The sequence below is a fragment of the Colias eurytheme genome, chromosome 17 (assembly GCF_061535395.1).
Source record: "Colias eurytheme isolate Ceu_HAF_F1 chromosome 17, ilColEury1 Martin Lab GWU primary, whole genome shotgun sequence".
NCBI lineage: Eukaryota > Metazoa > Arthropoda > Insecta > Lepidoptera > Pieridae > Colias > Colias eurytheme.
This window is the reverse complement of record NC_142996.1, coordinates 5,655,573-5,676,380: the sequence shown is the minus strand read 5'-3', so window position 1 is coordinate 5,676,380 and position 20,808 is coordinate 5,655,573. Positions and strand designations below refer to the sequence as shown.

The 20,808-nt window shown below is 33.0% G+C and overlaps 2 protein-coding genes across 2 annotated transcripts; both read right to left on the bottom strand.

Annotated features, from left to right (window-relative positions):
* Positions 1 to 1,720: 1,720 nt before the first annotated feature.
* On the bottom strand, positions 1,721 to 5,215 carry LOC149901251 (arylphorin subunit alpha-like). The gene is made up of 5 exons (XM_090111521.1): positions 5,106 to 5,215; positions 4,143 to 4,276; positions 3,227 to 4,054; positions 2,921 to 3,087; positions 1,721 to 2,699 (listed from the first exon to the last, which is right to left on the bottom strand). Exons 1-5 carry the CDS (start codon positions 5,203 to 5,205, stop codon positions 1,808 to 1,810), a joined length of 2,121 nt encoding a protein of 706 aa, XP_089967647.1. The 5' UTR covers positions 5,206 to 5,215; the 3' UTR covers positions 1,721 to 1,807.
* Positions 5,216 to 13,125: 7,910 nt separating this feature from the next.
* LOC149901250 (acidic juvenile hormone-suppressible protein 1-like) lies at positions 13,126 to 19,438 on the bottom strand. The gene is made up of 9 exons (XM_090111721.1): positions 19,335 to 19,438; positions 17,588 to 17,701; positions 17,075 to 17,208; positions 15,571 to 16,395; positions 15,309 to 15,478; positions 14,900 to 15,153; positions 14,505 to 14,717; positions 14,010 to 14,192; positions 13,126 to 13,534 (listed from the first exon to the last, which is right to left on the bottom strand). Exons 2-9 carry the CDS (start codon positions 17,676 to 17,678, stop codon positions 13,275 to 13,277), a joined length of 2,130 nt encoding a protein of 709 aa, XP_089967847.1. The 5' UTR covers positions 17,679 to 17,701; positions 19,335 to 19,438; the 3' UTR covers positions 13,126 to 13,274.
* Positions 19,439 to 20,808: the final 1,370 nt, after the last annotated feature.

Here is a 20,808-nt window from a genome sequence, read left to right as displayed (position 1 = left end):
GTAAAATTATTAAAAATGTATAATTAGTAGGTTAGAAAAATTTGATTTAAATTGTTTTGTGTATGAGAGCTATAAATATGCATCATATAACTGTTTAAAAAAGTTCAGTATATCAAATAATTATAGTTACAAACTCGTGAGACAAATAATAAATTAATCTATAAAGTTGTCTTTAAAATATAAATAAACTATTTGCTTGTCCCGGCTTCGCTCGGATTCCATATTGTGATCTATTTTTCTAGATAGCTGGTATAGTTAGAGTTTTAAATATATTTCTTTTATCACAAGCGTAGTTTTTGACTTTATTCGTAAAAAAACAAGCAAAGATTAAATCGACGTTGAAAAGCAGTTTTGTAACGTTGTGTATTTTTAATGCTTATGAGTCATGACTGGTTATGACAAATGAAGGACATTGTAAGGAATTTTTTTCAACACACACAATTTTTGAAAATGTTTAAAGTATGCTATTTGATAACATAAATTTTGACCCTCATATTCATGTGTATATTTTAAATAATATCTACCCTTTAAATGTAGCTTCTTAAAAATGATATTGAATTTATTTGTAAACCTCACTCTCATTGTAGTCACTGTTAATGATGATTCATAATTGGAAATGTGTACAATATATTCTTTAATAAAAAAAATTACTACCTGATAAATTAGAATATTTTTTTTAATGTAACAAAATTTTGGTTTATCTGTAATTATTAATAATCTGTTTAGAGGTATATTACATTTGGTCTCAGTAAATTATATTATGTTAAATGTTATATAATATAAGAGCCCACGACGGCCAGACTTTCCTTTCTTTCGGAAAGTTGAAAGTTTCTCTGTATATGTCTCCGATACAGATAAGAACGACTAGCGATTATCAAGTCTGGGTTGTGGTTACTTTGGCAGGAAACAGGTAGTAAGGGTGTATAAAATTGTACCTAACTTTCATTTCATAAGTAATAAAGTTATTACTTATCTTTTACTTAGACTTATGTTGATGGAATTTCACGTATCCCGATGACTTTTTTATTGTGTCATCGAGATAATATGTGAAATTCCATCAACATAAGCCCCCGTAAAAGATAAGTCATAACTTTATTACTTATATATTATACTTTTATTTTTTAATAATTATAGTTAACTAATGTTTTAGTGGGTTATTTCATATTAGTTACGATTTTAGGTAGTTATGTGAATTTGATGATATGTTATTTATTTTTTAAATGTGTCTGTCAAGATGTTAGAACTATGAAAACTGTGTAGCTCTTAAGGTAATATCTTTTTATAGGTCCCCAAGTAACATATATAAAATTTAGCTTTTAAACTATAATGAAAGTTAGGTACTATTTTATACACCTTCACTACCTGTTTCCTGCCAAAGTAACCACAACCCAAACTTGATAATCGCTGGTCGTTCTTATCTGTATAGGAGACATATACAGAGAAACTTTCAACTTTCTGAAAGAAAGTAAAGTCTGGCCGTCGTGGGCTCTTGATCTAATAGTAGTTCAGTGATTTTCAAGTGATGGATGTGTATTTTTAATGTTATTATTTTTGTATGTGTACATGTGATTACGAGTTTTTGTTCTGTTTTATATTCAACTGCTCTTCGTTTGGAGTTCAGAATGTAATTCATGAAACCTATTTTATTTTTTTATAAACTTAAACACTTGTTATATTTATGTTATCTAGGAATAGTTTATATAAATAAAAAAATGAAAAGTAAAAAAAAATTAAATATTTATTTATTTATATATATTTTACACACACATTTGAATTGCCATTATATCGCTCACATTACTATAATCTCTTAGTGCTTGTTAACTTCATTATGATGAATGGTGTAGTAAGGAACATTGTACTCATAAGCGTAGAGTTCTCCCTCGTGGTACACGTGGACATCCTCGAAGAACATGTTGGGTTGCTTGAAGTAGACCTCGTTGACTGGGCGGTCCAGAGGGTAGCCCAGAGGCTTGTTGTCGTTGGCGAATACCTTGATGGATTCGACTTGCTTGGCAGCCTGTTGGTAGGGGTAGGCAACAACGAAGATCTGGAATGGATAACCTCCCTTGTTACCCTTAGGCAGAACAAGGCGTTTGGGGAAAGCACCAGGCTTGACAGACATGTCGACGGGCACTTTGCCTTCTCCGAGCATCTTGAGTACTTCGCGGACGGGGGCAGAATCTTCCCTTACGTAGTAGAAGTCAGAGGATTTACGCTCAAACTTGTTTTGTCCCTTGCTAAGCTTCTGCACGAACCAGTCTAACTCAACGAAGTTCATCCAGTTGTCTTCAAGAGAGATGGGGTAACCTTGGCTGTTGTATTTAGGTCCAAGGAAGATCTTGAACACAGCGTCGCCTTCAACGTCAGACTTAACATCGATGGAGACGGAGAACGGCTTGTGGTTAAGACGTGGTTGGCGGACAACATAGAAGGGGAATTTGTTGGACTTCATTTCTTCTTGGTTCAAGCATACAGCGTTGGTAACTTCGAAGTCATAGTAGTCGAAGTAGGTGACCAGTTTGTCGACCTTAACGTCGTTGATCTTAACTCCAACGTAGTGGAGGACATCTTGGGTGTATGGAATCAGGGAGTTCTTGAAGTCAATGAAGTATTTCAAGATCTTGCTGTAGAGCTGGTAGAAGACTGGATCACGAAGAGATGTTTGGTAAAAGTCAAGAGCAGCTGGTACAAACTTGTACCTGAAATGATAAATATAGTTGTTAAAATAATGAGTTAAAAAGTTAAGATTTTATTTAAATACCAATACCGAAGTATTTTAATAGATTGACAGATTGTAAATTTGTAAACAGTCTTGGGCCTTCTTATCATGTGATGTAGGAAAGTAAAAGATTGAACCATTTCTAAACCAATAATGATATTAAACCTTAGTAATTCGACATTCAATAAAATATTTACTTACTTTTCAAAAGATTCAGGGGCAGCACTCAATAAGTAACGAGCAATTCCTTCATAAGAGTAAGGCTGCTTCCATGGACCAACTTTAGAATACAAGTCAGCGTTAGCTTGCCAGAAGTTTCCAACGAAGTTAACAGATTTGGAGTTGTGGAAGTCAACATCCTGGTTGTACTGTTGAAAAAAAAAACATTAAATATAATTTTTCTTTAATTTCTTAATTTCATCATCAGTAAAAATGGAACTTTTTTTAAGCTTCTAAAGCAGAAATGAATGTTAAAGATGCTAGTTAACTTTAAATTTTCATACTCACAGACTTAACGTGTCCTTGTAGCAGATTTTGAATGAAGCTGTTTTCATAAGCCTCGAGGAGTTGCACTTCCTTGACTTGGGATTCGTAAGGAATCTGGTAGTATTGGGGTCTTTGAGCGAAGTTGTTGTAGTATTTCATCATTGGCCTGTAACCAGGTACAATTTGCTTGTTCCATGAGAATTCAGGAATTTCACCAATACCGTTTGATAGACGTTCAAGGTAGTAGCGAGCCAAGAGTTGTTGGTAGAAATAGTAGTAGATCTCGCCACGGTGTTCCTTCAGGACGGGCTGTACGTCGCTCTCCAACCAGAATGGGAAGAAAGCGTGGAAGTAGTAGTAGTAAGCGTTAAGACCAATATCTTCTGTGAAGTACGAAATCTTGTGTTCTTCACCAGGGTAGGTGAAGTAGTCAGAGTAGTTAGCGTAGAAGACGTATTTGTCATTTTCTTGGACAACACCGTATTCGGATCCGAATTCAACTGCGTTCACGCCTTGTTCCATCTTGACGCGGTTGATTTTGTACCAAACATCAACGTTGGTGAAAAGTTCTGGGTACGCTTCATAAGGAGCTGGGAGAACTAATCCCTTGGTGTCAGGGCGGTGGAGCACAGCGATGTAGTAAGAGTACAAGAATTGGCCTTCGTTCAAGTATATGCGAGCGAAAGCGGCAGTCTTGTAGAAGGTGTCGAAGTCCTTGGCGTAGTAAAGCACGTGGAACAAAGCTACGGCTTCTTGTTTGGATTTCTCATTGAAGATCGAGAAGGGAATGTTCTTGGGAAGGAATCCAACTTTCCATAAGTCCAAGAATTCCTCAACAGCTTTCTGGTTCTGAAATCAATTAATAATTTTGTTACAAGGAGTTTTAGTACATATATGTTATGATAAATCATCAAAATATCACTACTATGAAACTTACAGAGTAGTTGTTGATGTGGGCTTCAATGTCGAAGTCCTTGCCAATTTTGTAGTACTCAGCCTCGGGGTTTATTTGACCAGAGTGGTACATGAGCTTGAGTATTTCCATCTGCTTCGTAACGAACTCATTGTCGACTGAAAGATACAAATATATTATGTATTAAATTGTCACAGGAAGTTTTGTTATTGTATTATGAACTAGCGGTCCGCCCCGGCTTCGCCCGTGGTACATATTTACGTTTTCTCTACATAAAAACCATCCTCGTACTTCAAGGAATATAATAAAAAAAGAATTATCGAAATCGGTTCAGCCGTTCTCGAGTTATCCGCTTACCAACACATTTTGCGATTCATTTTTATATATAAGAAGATATATTATGTATTAAATTGTCACAGGAAGTTTTGTTATTGTATTATGAACTAGCGGTCCGCCCCGGCTTCGCCCGTGGTACATATTTACGTTTTCTCTACATAAAAACCATCCTCGTACTTCAAGGAATATAATAAAAAAAGAATTATCGAAATCGGTTCAGCCGTTCTCGAGTTATGCGCTTACCAACACATTTTGCGATTCATTTTTATATATAAGAAGAAGATAAACAATTCAGGCCGTAATAAGATATTCAGACACCAATAAGGCATCTTCTAATACTTGTTATAGAACAACAACACAAAGCATCGACTAGGCCGTAATTTTTTTACAGACTTAAGTTGAGTTGGAGTGAGTTTGAATTTTCTACTGTGGACATGTTTTAAGAATTGTCGTTTATATTTTTGCCTCAAGTTTTACATTAGTTATTATTTTTCTCTGTTCGTTTTAGTGAATTCATAGTACTTAATTGAATATTTAGTTATCTAATTCACAGCACTTAATTTAATATTTAAAATTCAACTTAATTTACTTGGAAAATATTCAACTCTTTATTGAAAGACGGACATTGAATGAATTTATGTAATATCTTACCAGACTTCTCTCTGTAAACGTTGGGTGCTTGAGGCGGAACTACAATGCTCCCGGCCAAAGCCAGGGCCACCAAACTCGCTAGAACCAAGACAGTCTTCATGGTTGCCAGACCGAACGGTAACTGTGCCTCACTACTTTCCTCTCGCACTTTTTATACTAAATTCATAAACGTTATCTCTTTCATAAACGTACATAATAATATTTGGGATTGTTCTTTATCGTGTATCTGCAGTGACCTTTCATGGGGTCAGAAGACGCTTCGTGGTGACTGTTGTCAACGAATATATCGATTACAAAGAAAGTTTCTGAAGTTCTAAGCCCAGCCTAGCTAATTAATTTATATTTTTACTTATTATTAGATCAAAGTGCAATTCTTTGAAAATAAGAAAGAAATAATTGATCGATTATTTAAACAAGGATCAATTCATGACATCGACCATTAACGATATCTGTATTTTCAATAAAATATTCATCTTTCTTTCAGCCCACGATCTCTAAATATGTATCATGCTTCAATAAAAGTTTATTATTACCTGTGTTTTTATTGTTTTGTCTCAACACTATATCCTTATTTTTATCTGCACTAAAGCTGGTACTTTATTCATAAATAATACTAACTTCTCTCCGCAGTTTCACCCGCGTAGCCCCGCTCCTTTTGGTTTTAGCGTGATGTTATTATATTAAAGCCTCATAGCCTTCATTGATAAATGTTGTGAATTTTTCAAATCGGACCAGTAGTTCCTGAAATTATCGCGTTCAAACAAACTATTCAGCTTTATAATATGTCTATATAGTCTAGATATTACTTTTTTCTATCATTGAGTGATAATAATAAGTACTTAATAATTTTTAATCTTTTTTGTACTTCCTGCTAAAAGTAAGTTCAAATTAGCACAACACATAATATGTAAAAAAAATATATTTAAAAATTAGTAATGTCTGGATAATATTTATTTCATAATAACAAGTAATTAATAGGTTTTACCATAGACAAATATATTTTAAACTAGCGGTCCGCCCCGGCTTCGCCCGTGGTACATGTTTACGTTTTCTCTACATAAAAACCATCCTCGTACTTCAAGGAATGTAATAAAAAAAGAATTATCGAAATCCGTTCAGCCGTTCTCGAGTTATGCGCTTACCAACACATTTTGCGATTCATTTTTATATATAAAAAGAAGATTATATTCGTCCAGGGTTTTACCCCAAAGCATTACATGTTTAGTTCAAAATAAAATATTAAAAATACACAATAAAATATGTACAATTTACGTATTCTATTTTTAATATTTATTTTTTAATGTGTTGTAAGTAAGTTGTGTTGTTGTAAGTTATATTTTCGTACAGCAGAGCAAGGATGATAGAAAAACATGCTTCTCTTATAATCAAAACTAGACACTATATTACTAAATACTAACTAGATTTACGTCCGCGGCTTCGCCTGCGTTTTCAAAGAAAAATCAATTCCTGTATGATTTCCGAGATAAAAAGTCTTATTCTAGGTCTTAAGATAACTAGGTACATACCAAATTTTAAAACATTCGCATTTATAATATTAGTAGGTTCGATCCCTAATTAATTATTTGGTTATCTACGGTATGGTTTATCATTGTCTATTGTTATATGAAAGATTTAATAGAAAGATAGTTAATATGAAATCCAATAATAAAAATAATAATACAGCTTCCATATCTACGAAACCTGATAACTGTAAATTGCTTTACAAGAGTGTTGTTGTTACGTGATGATAACTCACTTGGCGAAGTAAATTTGTTAAACATGAATTTCATAAAAATAAACCTTTTTCTTGGATAAAGTTCCTTTAATTTATTGACTTAATCGTATTTAGTTGGGCACCTGGCTTTCCAATGTAAGGTTTGTTGCGATTCAATACTAATTAAGTTGAAAACTAAAAAAAATAATAATTTGAACATTGAAGTGAAAGTTCTTTAGGCGCGTTGAGAGTAAAATTTTAAGGTCGCGTCATGGTCTTACCGTCACGTCATGAAGAAAGGCGAGGATTTTGTTATATTTGAATCTTGCCAAATAAGTTTCACTTTTGATACGTGGGCTCGGCACACACTCTTTTTTTAGGTCTAAAAATGAGATCGTGAAATAAGTGACATTATAATTTTTGTATACATGTGTTCGTCTTTCTGAGTCATGCAACTCCCAAATTAATGAATCGATATGAGTGCAGTTTTAAAAGGAATATCAAAATAAAGTCATCTATATTACTGTCAGCGATTCCTCCGATGTTGCATTACTTTTGTAATAAAGACTTGCCTTATTTTTAAACTAGAAGAGAATAAAATGTAAACATTTCTTTAATTACTTTAACTATATCAATTATACGTTCAAGAATAAACATTATTCAGTTTCATTCAGTAGTTGCTATAAATTATAACTTTGTATTCAATTTATTGCAAAGACTTGTAAAGAATTATATTATGTATTTTATTATTTATTGAAGTGAAAACTTCTTTAGCGGCGTTGGGTATAAAATCTTAAACTCGCGTCACGACACGTGACCTGATCGAAAAAGCGTAAGACCACAGACATGTATATATAAGTAGACAACGCAAGTACCGCGATCTGTATGAAAACCAAGCGTGTCATATTTTTTGTACTGACCTTGACGCGTTATGACGTCACGAGCGCTTTTTAGTGATGTTAATTTCATTTTACGCTAAATCGATTAGGCCGCCACTCGCGCGGCGATTCTAGTATCGTCCTATCCCATCGAAGTAAATCGAAAGAAATCAGATCAAACTAGATCTATGTCTAAGAGGTAGTCAAATAAATGAATCGTAATCGATTACTAAATCGATTCAAGACAGAAAAATGATAATTACCATAGACAGAGGGATGATAAAATAAAGTTATAAACCTTTTAATATTCTAACAAGTAAACTAATGTGTTTTAGCTTTTTCTTACATATGCCCATTGAGTTACCATGTACTACGTACTAGAGAGGCCATCGAAAGAAAGTAATGAAACTGTCAATCAATCAATCTTTATGTCCCGTTGCATCGATCCATTTTCCTTTTATGTTCGGGTTACTTAGAAAACTGAAAAAACAAACATAGTCTAAGCAATAAGGAGTTTTCTTAAAAAACTCCCAAGATGACACTTTAACTAATGGCGTCCATGTCATAATATTTATTTTTAGTACCTTTGTATTAAAATACTTAAAAGTTCTAGGTCAAGTCGTATTAAATGACAAAAAAAATCTATGCCTTTTTTTCTGAAAAATTGCTCCTTCAAATTATCATTTATCTGTTCGATTAGAATCGAGAACTGTTGCATCAAATGAACATCACTAACCACAAAATTGGACAGAAAAATGAGAACAGAAAAATGAGAAGACGCTATTCATTGCTTGTTATCATACGACGCGATCTTTACCGTGCCAAGTAAAAGCCGCAATGTATTCCGAATCATTTCGTATGATTTGGTATCCGTGTTTGTCACGATCGTTTTCCACAGATATTCTTTATTTGATTTTAAAATAAATAGTGCATATTCTGATTAGAAAATTACTTACCGGTGGAAGGAAACATCTCTGCTAACTCGGCCACTCACAGCTGTGGAGTTTCTACAGTTTATAACGGTGTAATTCGGCATTTTACTTTATTCAGCTTCACGTCTTTCCTTGGCGAACTGCAAGCGCGGACTGAGTGTAGGCCAGCGTCAAGTAAGTTTCATAATCGTAGTTTGGACACGGGAAGTACATACACTCGCTTAGTCTATCTTGATATATGTCCGTGCGTAAGACGGATGGATATCAAACATGCTCAACGTTAATAATCAAGTTTTCACTTCTGCCGGCACTCTCGGAGTGCAACCCGTCTTTTTATATATTTATTTTATTTAACGTGAGATGTTTGGTGGATTTATTTGTGTTCCATTTCCAATATTACCTACCTTATTATATATCTATTGGTGCTAAATATGCACAGAGAACATATACCTAAAACAAAAGAAAATAAGCTAGTCTTTTTGCATGACCTGCATTAAATGATAAGAGTCATGCATGCTACGAATGGAATGATATTTCGTTACACACATCATGTGAGAATTGTTTACAAATCATACTATTATCTCAGTGCCTTTTTTTATTGTCGATAGGGAAGCGCTTGACCACAATCTCGCCTGATGTTAAGCTGAGATGTGGTCTAAGTCTGGGTGGTAAGGTCTGGTACGCACTTCCCTAGAAGGTACCTAGTAACTATTCATTCTACACTTGAATACTCGACGGAGAACACAGACTTAACATAATTTCAAGTAAATTTAATACAATCAATAAATATGTATTATATTTCATTTGTATCCAATTGTTTTCTAAACCGCTTGACCCTTATTTTTTTTTTTGGGTAAGTATATCTAAAGATAAGGGCTATGACATAGCAGGCAGAAATAGCTGACCAACAGCTAGTAAAGGAACAACCCATATAGTTCCCGTTCCGGTGGGATAAGTATCCTGTATCCTTTTTTGGGTCTTAATCTATCCACATCGGTTGAGTGATTAAGATTAATTAAGAGACAGAGAGATAGAAATAGTCATAGAAATCTAAATAACAATGGAAATAGTTACTTGCCCATTTATAATTTTAATATGGATGTAGTTAGATATCTTTAAAAATAAAAGCAATTTGCAACCCTCTTTTTACGACTTCAATAAAAAACTTAAGTAGTTTCAAAATAATTTACATTGTTATATGACATAATTATTTATAATTAGCTTTCCACCCGCGGCATCGCCCGCGCAGTCAAAGAAAAACCCGCATAGTTCTCGTTCCCGTGGGATTTCCGGGATAAAACCTATCCTATGTCCTTTCTCGGGTATCAAAATATCTCTATAACAAATTTCATACAAATTGGTTCAGTAGTTAAGGCGTGATTGAGTAACAGACAGACAGACAGAGTTACTTTCGCATTTATAATATGTATGGATGTTGAAAGCTAATCATATAAAATGGTAAACACCCAGCACCTATACCTATGTCTATCATAAATTAAAACCATAATACCTGTAGGATATTTTTACATTTTTATAGTTTGAAAAATACTTTTTTTAACTACAGCTATAGTTAAGTACTAGGAAAATTTTGTAAACATTAGCCTTTCTACAACAACAACAATCTAGAAATTTGGAAAAAAATACAAAAATGAACCTATTGTCAATGAATTTAAAGTTAATTTCGCCTGTACGAATATTATTTGATAAGAATTATCTTAATTGAAGCATTTTTACGAGCAATCGAACATTTCCAAACTTATCAATCTCTCTAAGTCGAAGATCATGGCCACTCTTATAATTAAGGTGACATTTACCTTTATCAAGGGTGAGATGTTATTATCACGATATTATTGTTTTCGTAAATAATGTACATTAAAAATTCCTCGACTATACTATAATATTATTATAATTGTAATTGAGTACCTACTAGCGGTCCGCTCCGGCTTCGCCCGTGGTACATATTTCACAATAAAAGGTAGCCTATGTTCTTTCTCAGGGTCTAAAGATTATCTGTGCCAAATTTCATCAAAATCGGTCCAGTAGTTTATGCGTGAAAACCATACATACACACAAACCTTTCCTCTTTATAATATTAGTATAGACTAGCTGAGCCGTGCGGTTTCACCCGCGTGCACTATTAATTATTTGTATAGCTCATACTATGTATGTTATTCTGATGTAACCTATATTACTGTTAGTACAATTTCAGCCTAATCGGTCCTGTAGCTTTTTCGTGAAAAGAAAAATAATAATAAGTCCATCGACACAAACTTTCACATTGTTTCTTCATAAAAATATATTTAAGAGAGAGAAGAGATGTTTTAGAAAATCAGCATCATTCAAGCAAGGTAACGAAATAGGTGTAGATAATATAAAAGGAAAGAATATATAAATAATTCTCATACCATTGCGCAACTCTATTGATATCAGATTTTGTATGAGTGTTAATAATGTCATTTATAAACTAACTACAGGACAAATCAAATGGATTGTAAGTATCTATGTGTAAAATTATCTAATTTGGCATTAATAATATTTATTACCTAACGGCTTTACTAACAGCAAGTCGATACATAATTATTACTAGATAATATATAAATAACGATATAAAATTATATTGTAACTTATAACTAAATATAACTCTACATTTAAATTCTAGTTAATATTTACAGAATAATGTCTAATTTATTATAGATACGCACTGTAATTTAAATATAATTCCTTACTGAAAATAGAAACTATAAATTAAAAATACTTAAATTAAAACAAATATGTTCATTACTTTCCGTTAAAAAAGTTGAATTATTCGATAGAATATCTACCTATGTAAAATAGGCAACATATTCGCCAACGCTTCAAGACTTGCATGGTTCGATGTTAGCTGTGGGAAATAAGAGAAAGCTAGTTTGTCATTATTTCTATATTCGAGAATGGAATTTACAACTCAAATGCGAGCGAAGCTGCGGGAAAAGCTATATAGATATATAGAGAGTAGAGTTAGTTACAAAACTCATAACTGAACGGATTTAATAATAGTCTCCACTGGTATTAGAATAACTGATAACATTTTGAAAAACAAAAGAAAATTACGACCCGGGTATAGCCGGGGAGAAGTTAGTATATTACATATTGAAAGAGTATTTAAATAGAGAGCTTGTATGGATAATTTATTTATATTATTTTAATATGCCAGGGCCCAGTTATAACGAGTACAATACCTAAACCTTTATTTAAACACTTTGCCTTATCTACTATATTTTATTTTATTCTAATGCCATCCAGTAGTAGCTGAATAGTAACCCAAAAAATATATAAGAACTTACAGAACTCTACTTTATATAGTTTTGGTAAAATTTACTAGATGGCATTATAGTCAATTAGAGTTTACTGAAAATAAAGATAGATGGCGTAAGTTCAATGTCTTTCTCAAACATTTGGAAGACTGAGTTTCAACTGAATTTCAAAGAAAGGTTAATGATGATAAATTTTAATTCAAATATATATAGGCCTATTTTCTAAATAATTATTAAACATAGAGATATAGCATATGCTCTAAACTATTTTAAATAACGTGATAGTTGGTTTGCCATAATTTAGGCTATGGGTATCAATTTAAAAATTAATGAATTGAATCAATGTGTTTTAAAAGATTCGTTGATAGTTATTACGTTTTTTATTAAAAGTTTAACTATCGTAACGTGGATCTGCAAGTTAGGTATCTATTTTCAGACCTATTGAATGTAGGTACCTACACAAAGTTTTCAGAACTTCCTTAGGTAACTTTTTTATACCTTTCATTTGAATTATCTTGCTTAATTGATAATATAGTTCTATTCATGTGTTGTTTTAACAACATTTGTTCTCCGACTTTTCATAATTTGTTAGATTTTATTTTGATACAAAAATAAATATTCATTTAATTTTCCGTTTGCATATTATAAACTCTACGGGAATCCCAAAAATTACGTAAACAAGAAACGAACGAGAGGGGAAAGGGGGCGTCGTGTCGTCCTTTCGATAATGAATAGAACATAGACTTACAAATGTTAGGAGAGTACAATAAAAGCTTAGAACAAATGTTGTTACTTATGATGTTAGCTATCTTGTCCTGCGAGGTTGATGGTGTTTTACAAGTAACCCTGTATATCTACTTTAATTCACTTTAGCAATTTAAAATTTACTACTTCTTAACCAACTGGCTGGTTCTTCTGGCTTCGCCCGTGGCGCACATAGCCTATTGCAATCAGATATTATGGATATATCTAAAGTTGAAATATTTTCAACAGAGATAAAGGAAATAAAGTAAATAAAACAAAAAGTAAACACTATGCATGTGTACATTTAATATGCAATAAAATACAATATTCTACACTATATAAATATGTATCTAGATACACACACTAACTAAATTTAAACTATTGTTATTATATTGGATTGTTATACGTCAAATACATAATTATAATAATAGGCATATTTAAATGTGTGAGATCTAAAGAGCTGATTATATAAGATACAATGATATCTATAAAAGTATACATACAATAAACATATATAAATTGAAACCCTATCTATTACATACATTACTTACATATAATATCTAAATCTTTGGCAAAGAGCACTAAATAACATACATGTAAAATACATGTTACTGGGGTACATAAATTTCAGGAGTTGGTTTATGGTGAATCAGTACGTCTTGGACTAACATATTGCTCAGGTTCTCAACTTGGTACTGATGCAGTGGTCTGTCGAAGGGATAGTCCAGGGGGAAGGCAGTCATTCTACGGGCACCGGTTCCAATACCGAAGGTGCTTTCTGGATTCACCCCCTGGCCGTATGGAGTTTCTGGCGCTATGTAGTCGGAGATGAAGACTATGAGTTGGAAGGGCATACCTCCAACACGACCTGTGTAGAAAATTATATTTATATAGCTACATGTTTCTAATGTATTGTGTTATATGAAATTTTATAAGGCTAACTGTCGTAATTGAACCAGATATTATTAATATTATAGTAAAACGAATTTCATATACGATAATAGTTCTAATAAAAATCTTTCATGAAATTGAGATTTTATTCCGCTAACTTATTAGTTAGACTATAGGGTAGACCATCAATTATTCTAATTAGAATATTATAATCTTTTACATTTATCGCTACTCGCGAGCTAATTAACTATGACATCTTATATCATAGCTAAATAGCTCGCGATTTTATATTGTTAATTTTTATCTATATTATCGATTGTTAACGTTTGGCTTTTAAAGCTTACAACTATCAATTCCATATTCTAGACAACGCAGTGCTTCCAATACAGCAGTGAAACCTTAAAATTCAATCAACCACGCACAAAACCTAAAATTTCACAAAATTAACAAACCTTTAGGCAACATCATCCTACGAGGGTATCCATCAAAGAACTGTTTGCCATCAACAACAAACTGTCCCTTTCCATTCAATGCGTCCAGGGCCTTCTGGTAGACCTCGTAACTGGAGTACCATTGGTCGATTGTGTATATGTTACTAGTTGATTCCCGTTTGATTACATGCTCTCCAACCGGCACTAAAATATAAAAATTCTTATAATTAGCTATTTATTATAATATTACTTAGATACTAGTTTCTTATTGCATTTCTATTTCTCATACATCATTCAAAAAGTAGATACTTATTTAAATTGGCAAGTGAGTGACAGTTTCATTCCTGGTGTATTCGAATTTAAACATTAATAAATTCATCATCATCATCATCATGATGATGATGATATTGAAAAATAATAAATTAAATTTTATAAAATTTATCTTAGCAAAATATTATGGCGTCTTATAAAATCTAACGCTGTTATAAAAATAACTTATAACTTCACCATACTCACATTGGTACACAAACTGATCCAATTGGAAGATGTTCTCAGTGTTAAGATGTAATGGAATTTCGTATCCATTGCTATCGTATTTAGGAGCTAAGAAGAATCTGACAACGACCTTCTTAGCAACATCACTCTTCACGTTCACCCGAACGGTGAATACCTTATTGGTCAGTTGAGGTCTCTGGACTAAGACACTGACATCATCAGCCACAACTTTACCTGCAAACAACATGAAATAATAATTATGTAAGAAACATACACGATCCAGTAAACTCATAAAGATTAAATATCAATGAGAAAAACTATCATTTTCAAAATAAATAAGCTCTTAACGAAAGAATTTACAACAAACTTATTAAACGCCATTATTTAGTTGATAACATTAACAGATCTAAACTTACTCTCTTCTGAGTTCAAACACAGAGCGTTGGTAACATTTAAATACTTGTACTCGAAGTAAGTGACTAGTTTATCGACTTCCACCTTCTTGATGTTAACTGTTGGCAGAGCTAATTCTTCGTGAGTATATTCTGGCAAGTACGATGACCATAATGAGAATAGTTTGAAGGCTTGCTTCCAAATCATGTAGAATGCTGGATCCCACATGCTTGTTTGATAGTTCTCTAACGCTGAAGGCACGACGAGAGGCACATGTCTAAATAATAATTAAATTTTATTAAGCACCATAAAACATAACTCGATCTATCGAACTATCGAAAACAGCATAATAAATTCTATAGATAAAATAATAATCATGCAAAGATATTTTTATACGTTTCATTTGAAAATTTACCAACATAAAGTACTTACTGCTTTGAATACATATTTCCGTTAGTTATTGCGTTTCCAAGGAGAAGTTTCCAGGAATTGATAAGGCTGCCATAGAAGTTCAAGTTCGGGGAATCCACATTTCCCTCTATAACATTTCCGATAACGTTTATAGCATCAGGTGTCCTCAAATTAATATGCTCTCCCGTGCTCTATAAGAAACGTCAATATTTTATAAGGAGTATGATATATAACATTATCCAATTGCAAAAGTTAAAATAGAGAAAATCGAAAATAATCTTACCGATACTACGTAACCCAAATCAATAGCATCTTTAATACGACGAATGTATGTTTTTATTTGATCAACTATGTCCAAATACACGGGATGATTTACGTGAAGGTTGTTAGGTCTGGTAGGGAAAGGTATACCGTTTTCATATACAAGGCCGCTCGTGAAGCCATCTTCAACAACATCAAAACCAAGTTCGGGAACTTCACTCAGACCATTAGAAAGACGTTCCATATAGTAGCGGGTCAATAACTGTTTATGGAAGTACCACAGATATTCCCCACGTTTATATTTTCTGAGTGGTCCATTCTTTCCGCTCAACCAGAATGGATACGTCACGTGATTGTTATAATACAGGGTATTCAAAGCGTAATCCTGTGAGAAGTAAGATGTGACGATGTCACTGTTCTCTAGATAGGGCCAGATTGTAGTATTCCACCTGATGACCACATTGTCATCCCATAAGAAGGTTTGTGGATAGTAATCAGTCAAACGCTTGCCGTGAATGTTAACTCTGCGAGCGATGTTCATGATTTCCCCATTGTGATAATATGACGGGAACACATCATACAAGGGTGGTACGATAATACCCTGGGTTTCGGGGTGGTGAACTGTAGAGACTGCTAAAACGTATACGAATAGCCCCTCATTAATCACATCACGTAGATGCACAGCCGTTCTGTAGAAGGTGTCATAATCTTTAGCAGATTGGAAGACATTGAATAATGTAACCGCCTCAAATTGGTGAGTCGGTTCCAAGATTAAGAAGGGCACAGAACGAGGCAGGAGCATGCCATAGTTCCTGAGACTAGTGAAGATTCTTAAGGCGGTGACATTCTGTAAAAATAGAAAACGTTAAAAGCTCCATTATAAACAGAAGATACAATATTCTTAATATACATATATAAATCTCGTGTCACCATGTTTGTCCTCAATGGACTCCTAAACCACTAAACCGATTATGATAAAATTCGCACACCATGTGCAGTTCGATCCAACTTGAGAGATAGGATAGTTTAAACATGTAGGTACCACGGGCGAAGCCGGGGCGGGCCACTAGTTAAATATAATTATAAAAATAATAGAGTCTGTGATAAGTTAAAGTTTGAGGAACTGTCAGTTTCAATTTTTAAAACTTAATATGAATCTCATGCGGTAAATAGTACTAAGAATATGTAAAATTATTTACATAACACTTCAGCTTTCGTTAACGTTAGTGGGCTTTTATATTTGTTAAGAATATCAGTAGCATGCTTGTTGTATTTTAACCTTAATCCTATAATTTAAAATGCTCGCATATATGAATATTATTATAGACTTAATATGTACATATTTGAGAATTATTAATGAATATAATTCATAGTATTTTATCTTATGTATCTCGCTCAGAACTTAACATTTTTTTTGTTTGTCGAAATATTATATCAATCGAATTAAGACGATATGTCTATGTGTTTGTAAAAAAAATTACAAGCATACAACATTACATATTATAACATTATTGAAAGATACGTACACTGTATTTCTCGATGTTTCTCTCAAGATCCCATGAGTCAGCGATGGCCTTTAGCTGCGGGTCTTGAAGAGGTTCATTCACGTGAAAGTATAGTGTCAAGAGATCAATTTGTTTCTTCAAAAACACCGAATCCGCTGAAATTAACAGAAACATCAATACTATTTATTGCATCTCCCCAATAATTTAATTAACATTTTGAATGAGATCACTGCGGATACAATCATGATCGTGGTGAGAGTAACTTACTGAAATTATTGTTTTGAATTGCACCAAAAATCTTAACTATTTTTTGTATGGATATGGGTAAATAATTGTTGTGTTAAAAAAATAATACTAAAGATAATTTACTACATTCTACAAAAAGACGGCTTTAGTACACTGATTTAGCAAAAGAAAAGCATGAAAAAAATCATGGTGACTGAATTTTAGCCCATCTTCTGTACTTTACTTTGTATAAGAATCTATGATTATTTAATTGTACGAACAATCCAAGAGCTTTGCTGCTGGTCTTACCTATTTTTGGTGGAGTGACATTCGACTCAACGGGATCCGAAGCCCCGCCGGCCACGAGCAGGGCCAACGCCCAGAAAACCAACCGTGACATCGCCAATAGTATCCCCAACTTACCTATGAAAATCCCCTTATATACTTTCACGAATGCCCTATGATAATTTTATCGTTTAGGGTCAGTTTTAAAAAGTCTAGATAAGAAAATAATACAAAACAATATATAAATTATTGGTCCATAATATGTGATTGATTGGTTTTATATGAATCACTGTTAAAAAGGTCACGAAACGCCGGTAAAGTATTGTTGTTTCGTGTAGATAAAGTTTACAATGCAGGTAATATGAGTTCATCTTTTTTTAACTATACTTGGCTTATCGGAAACATTAAAACAATTGTGGATGCAATTGCTAATGATTACGCAGAGAAATCACCTAGATTTATTTACTGTAATATCTATACATAGTTATGTGTTGTTCTCCCTCCTATGTGGTCAGGACAAACTAAATAAACGTAATATTATGTTCAATGTACAGTGTGTATATGATTTCAATGAGATATATTGTATCCTTAAAGCTTAAAACTGCTTGACATAAAATTTATTTATTTAAAATAGCATACTTAATATTATAAATGCGAAAGGAACTCTGTCTGTCTGTCTGTTACTCAATCACGCCTAAACTACTGAACCAATTTTCATGAAATTTGGTATGGAAATATTTTGATACCCAAGAAAGGACATAGGCTACTTTTTATCCCGGGAAAATGACGCAATCCCGGAAATCCCACGGGAACGGGAACTATGCGGGTTTTTTTTTGGCTGCGCGGGCGAAGCCGGGGCGTACCGCTAGCAGTTCATAATATTAAATATTTGTAAATAGTAATAATAGATTTTGGGATACGTGTTAGCAAGTTAGGTAATAAGTTTTAAATATAACTTAGGTAAAGAGGAAATTATATCCTCTTTATTCCAGGGCTGTTTTAAACACTGAACACGATACCACAATATAATCCACAGCAATATCAGAGAATAATGTATGAAAGGATTATAATCAAGACGCGAGTTATAGCGCATAATCTATTGCGCCCCTATGAGACAATATTAGCTTTCTGTATTTATGAAAATCCCTACAGAATACTGAATATGAGATACATATTTATACCTTAGAACTCTTTATCTGGGTCATGCGATTGGCAGTGAAACTGATTGTCTTATATTTATTGCAAATACACATTATTTTTGTTCTAGTTAAAAGTTTTTTTTGAAGTGAAAACTTCTTTAGCGGCGTTCGCGTTGGGTATAAAATCTTAAACTCGCGTCAGGACACGTGGCCTGATCGAAAAAGCGTAAGACAGATTTTTAGCCCTTATATTCCATGCGTAAGACGGATACCATTCCAAAATATCAAACATGCTGAACGTTAATAATCAAGTTTTCACTTCTGCCGGCACGCCCGGAGTGCAACCCGTCTTTTTTTATCAGGGCTATTAAAAATAGTACATGTATAAATAAGAGAGTACTGTTCCTTGAATAGCTTCTCGTCTTGTGGGAATGGCCATAACATTAAAGTATTCTGTAGTACTGTCTTATTAGTCAGTGTGTTTATTAGTAAAATGTATTTTAAAACCACCATTTATATTTTAAGAGCAGTAGTCAATTAGACCACAACGCCTATTGATTCGAAGAATAAATCGAATATCAACACAAATGATTTCAATAATCTCAGTGCATAATAACATGTATGGCACTAACACGTCAATCATAACGAGATGCATTCGAGCCTCCAATTTGTTCACATACTAAAAAATACTATTCACGGAATGTTATCCAAAGGCACCGGTACAATAGACGGCTCATTAGTATAAACGGTGAAACCACAATGAACTATTAATTAATCGGGAAGCGCATTAAAAAAGGTTCACTCGTGTGACAAGATCCAATATATCACTTGGCTTGCGGCCGCCGTCCAAAGTTTTGACATATGAGTTATTTATTGAGTAAAAAAATAAATTACCGGAATGGGCGAACATTTGTTGCGGCGAAGGTGCTTGATTCGGGTGCTCCTGCAAAAAACGAACGCTCCAGGCCTGATATTAACTGGTTACTTGCACCTAATAAAGCCAGCTTTATAGAACTGTCGTATATTAGATGGATATTTTTCAAAATGCAGGCTATAAAAATTTGCCTAAAAATTTAACCTAACTCGGGAAAGAATACGACTCCTATTATTGTGCAATTTATTTTTCAAATATATACCTAATTAAAATGATTATGACTGAAAAGAGAGACATACGAGTCAACAAAATTATTGAAGAGTTAGGTAGACGAGAATATAAAGTTACTTTATTTGACAAAATTTAAGGGCATATTAATAAACTTTCGATGCTATGAAAGAGGACTAAAAAGTTTATAAAGACTAATTTAATATTTTCAAAGCCAAATTCTGAAATGAACCAATTTTAAAGGCTCTGATAGGTCTCGAGATACTTTTAGCATCTTTGCTGCAGCGACAGTCTTTGAGCTCTTTGATAGTGAAAAGTTTTAATGTCTATGAACTTATTAAATAAGATATTAAAAAAGTTTAAATTAAAATATAACACCATAATTAGAAAATGACGTCACCTAGTTATAGATATTTTTCTTTTATAATGTTAACCTAGTTGTTTTATTTATCTTTTGATTATTTAAAATATGAATATTTGTGTATTTTTTTTTACGATATTTTTTTTAATATAAAAATAGAATAGTTTATTAGTTCTATTAAATTAAACCTAACTATAAAATAATACATAGACACTTAATTGAACACTTTCATAGATAGGTAACTAATATGTTGATAATTGAAAAGTTCAATTATTAGCAAAGGTCATCGAGGTCCTTCAATGTTGTTTACGTTCTCAAGTCTGAGAAAATCATAAGCACCGGCATTTGTTGCCATGGAAACGATCTTGAGAAAGGCGTTTCTAACAGCTACGAAAATATTACGAGGAGATATTTTCCATAAAATATCGTATTTATCGAAGCATTAGCTTAATTATCCGCTCTGATAATGATTGTATTATGGAATATTTATCTTAAAACGATATTTTGAAAGTAGCAACAATCACCCATAATTGCTGCTACGAATTATTTTTTCATTTAGTAAAAACGTATGTAACCGTATTTTTATTTGTCTCTATGTAAATAAAGATAATCCTATCCTATCATACCAATAATTTTAAATAGA

Excerpts from the sequence above, each read along its gene's own strand:
- LOC149901251 (XM_090111521.1), bottom strand. The coding sequence starts at position 5,205 with ATGAAGACTGTCTTGGTTCTAGCGAGTTTGGTGGCCCTGGCTTTGGCC. Across the intron at positions 3,088-3,226 it reads TACAAGGACACGTTAAGTCT|TACAACCAGGATGTTGACTT; the intron begins GTGAGTATGAAA and ends TTTTTTCAACAG. Across the intron at positions 2,700-2,920 it reads GCCCCTGAATCTTTTGAAAA|GTACAAGTTTGTACCAGCTG; the intron begins GTAAGTAAATAT and ends TTATCATTTCAG.
- LOC149901250 (XM_090111721.1), bottom strand. The coding sequence starts at position 17,678 with ATGTCACGGTTGGTTTTCTGGGCGTTGGCCCTGCTCGTGGCCGGCGGG. Across the intron at positions 17,209-17,587 it reads TGTCACTCCACCAAAAATAG|CGGATTCGGTGTTTTTGAAG; the intron begins GTAAGACCAGCA and ends TGTTAATTTCAG. Across the intron at positions 13,535-14,009 it reads TAGGATGATGTTGCCTAAAG|GTCGTGTTGGAGGTATGCCC; the intron begins GTTTGTTAATTT and ends TTTTCTACACAG.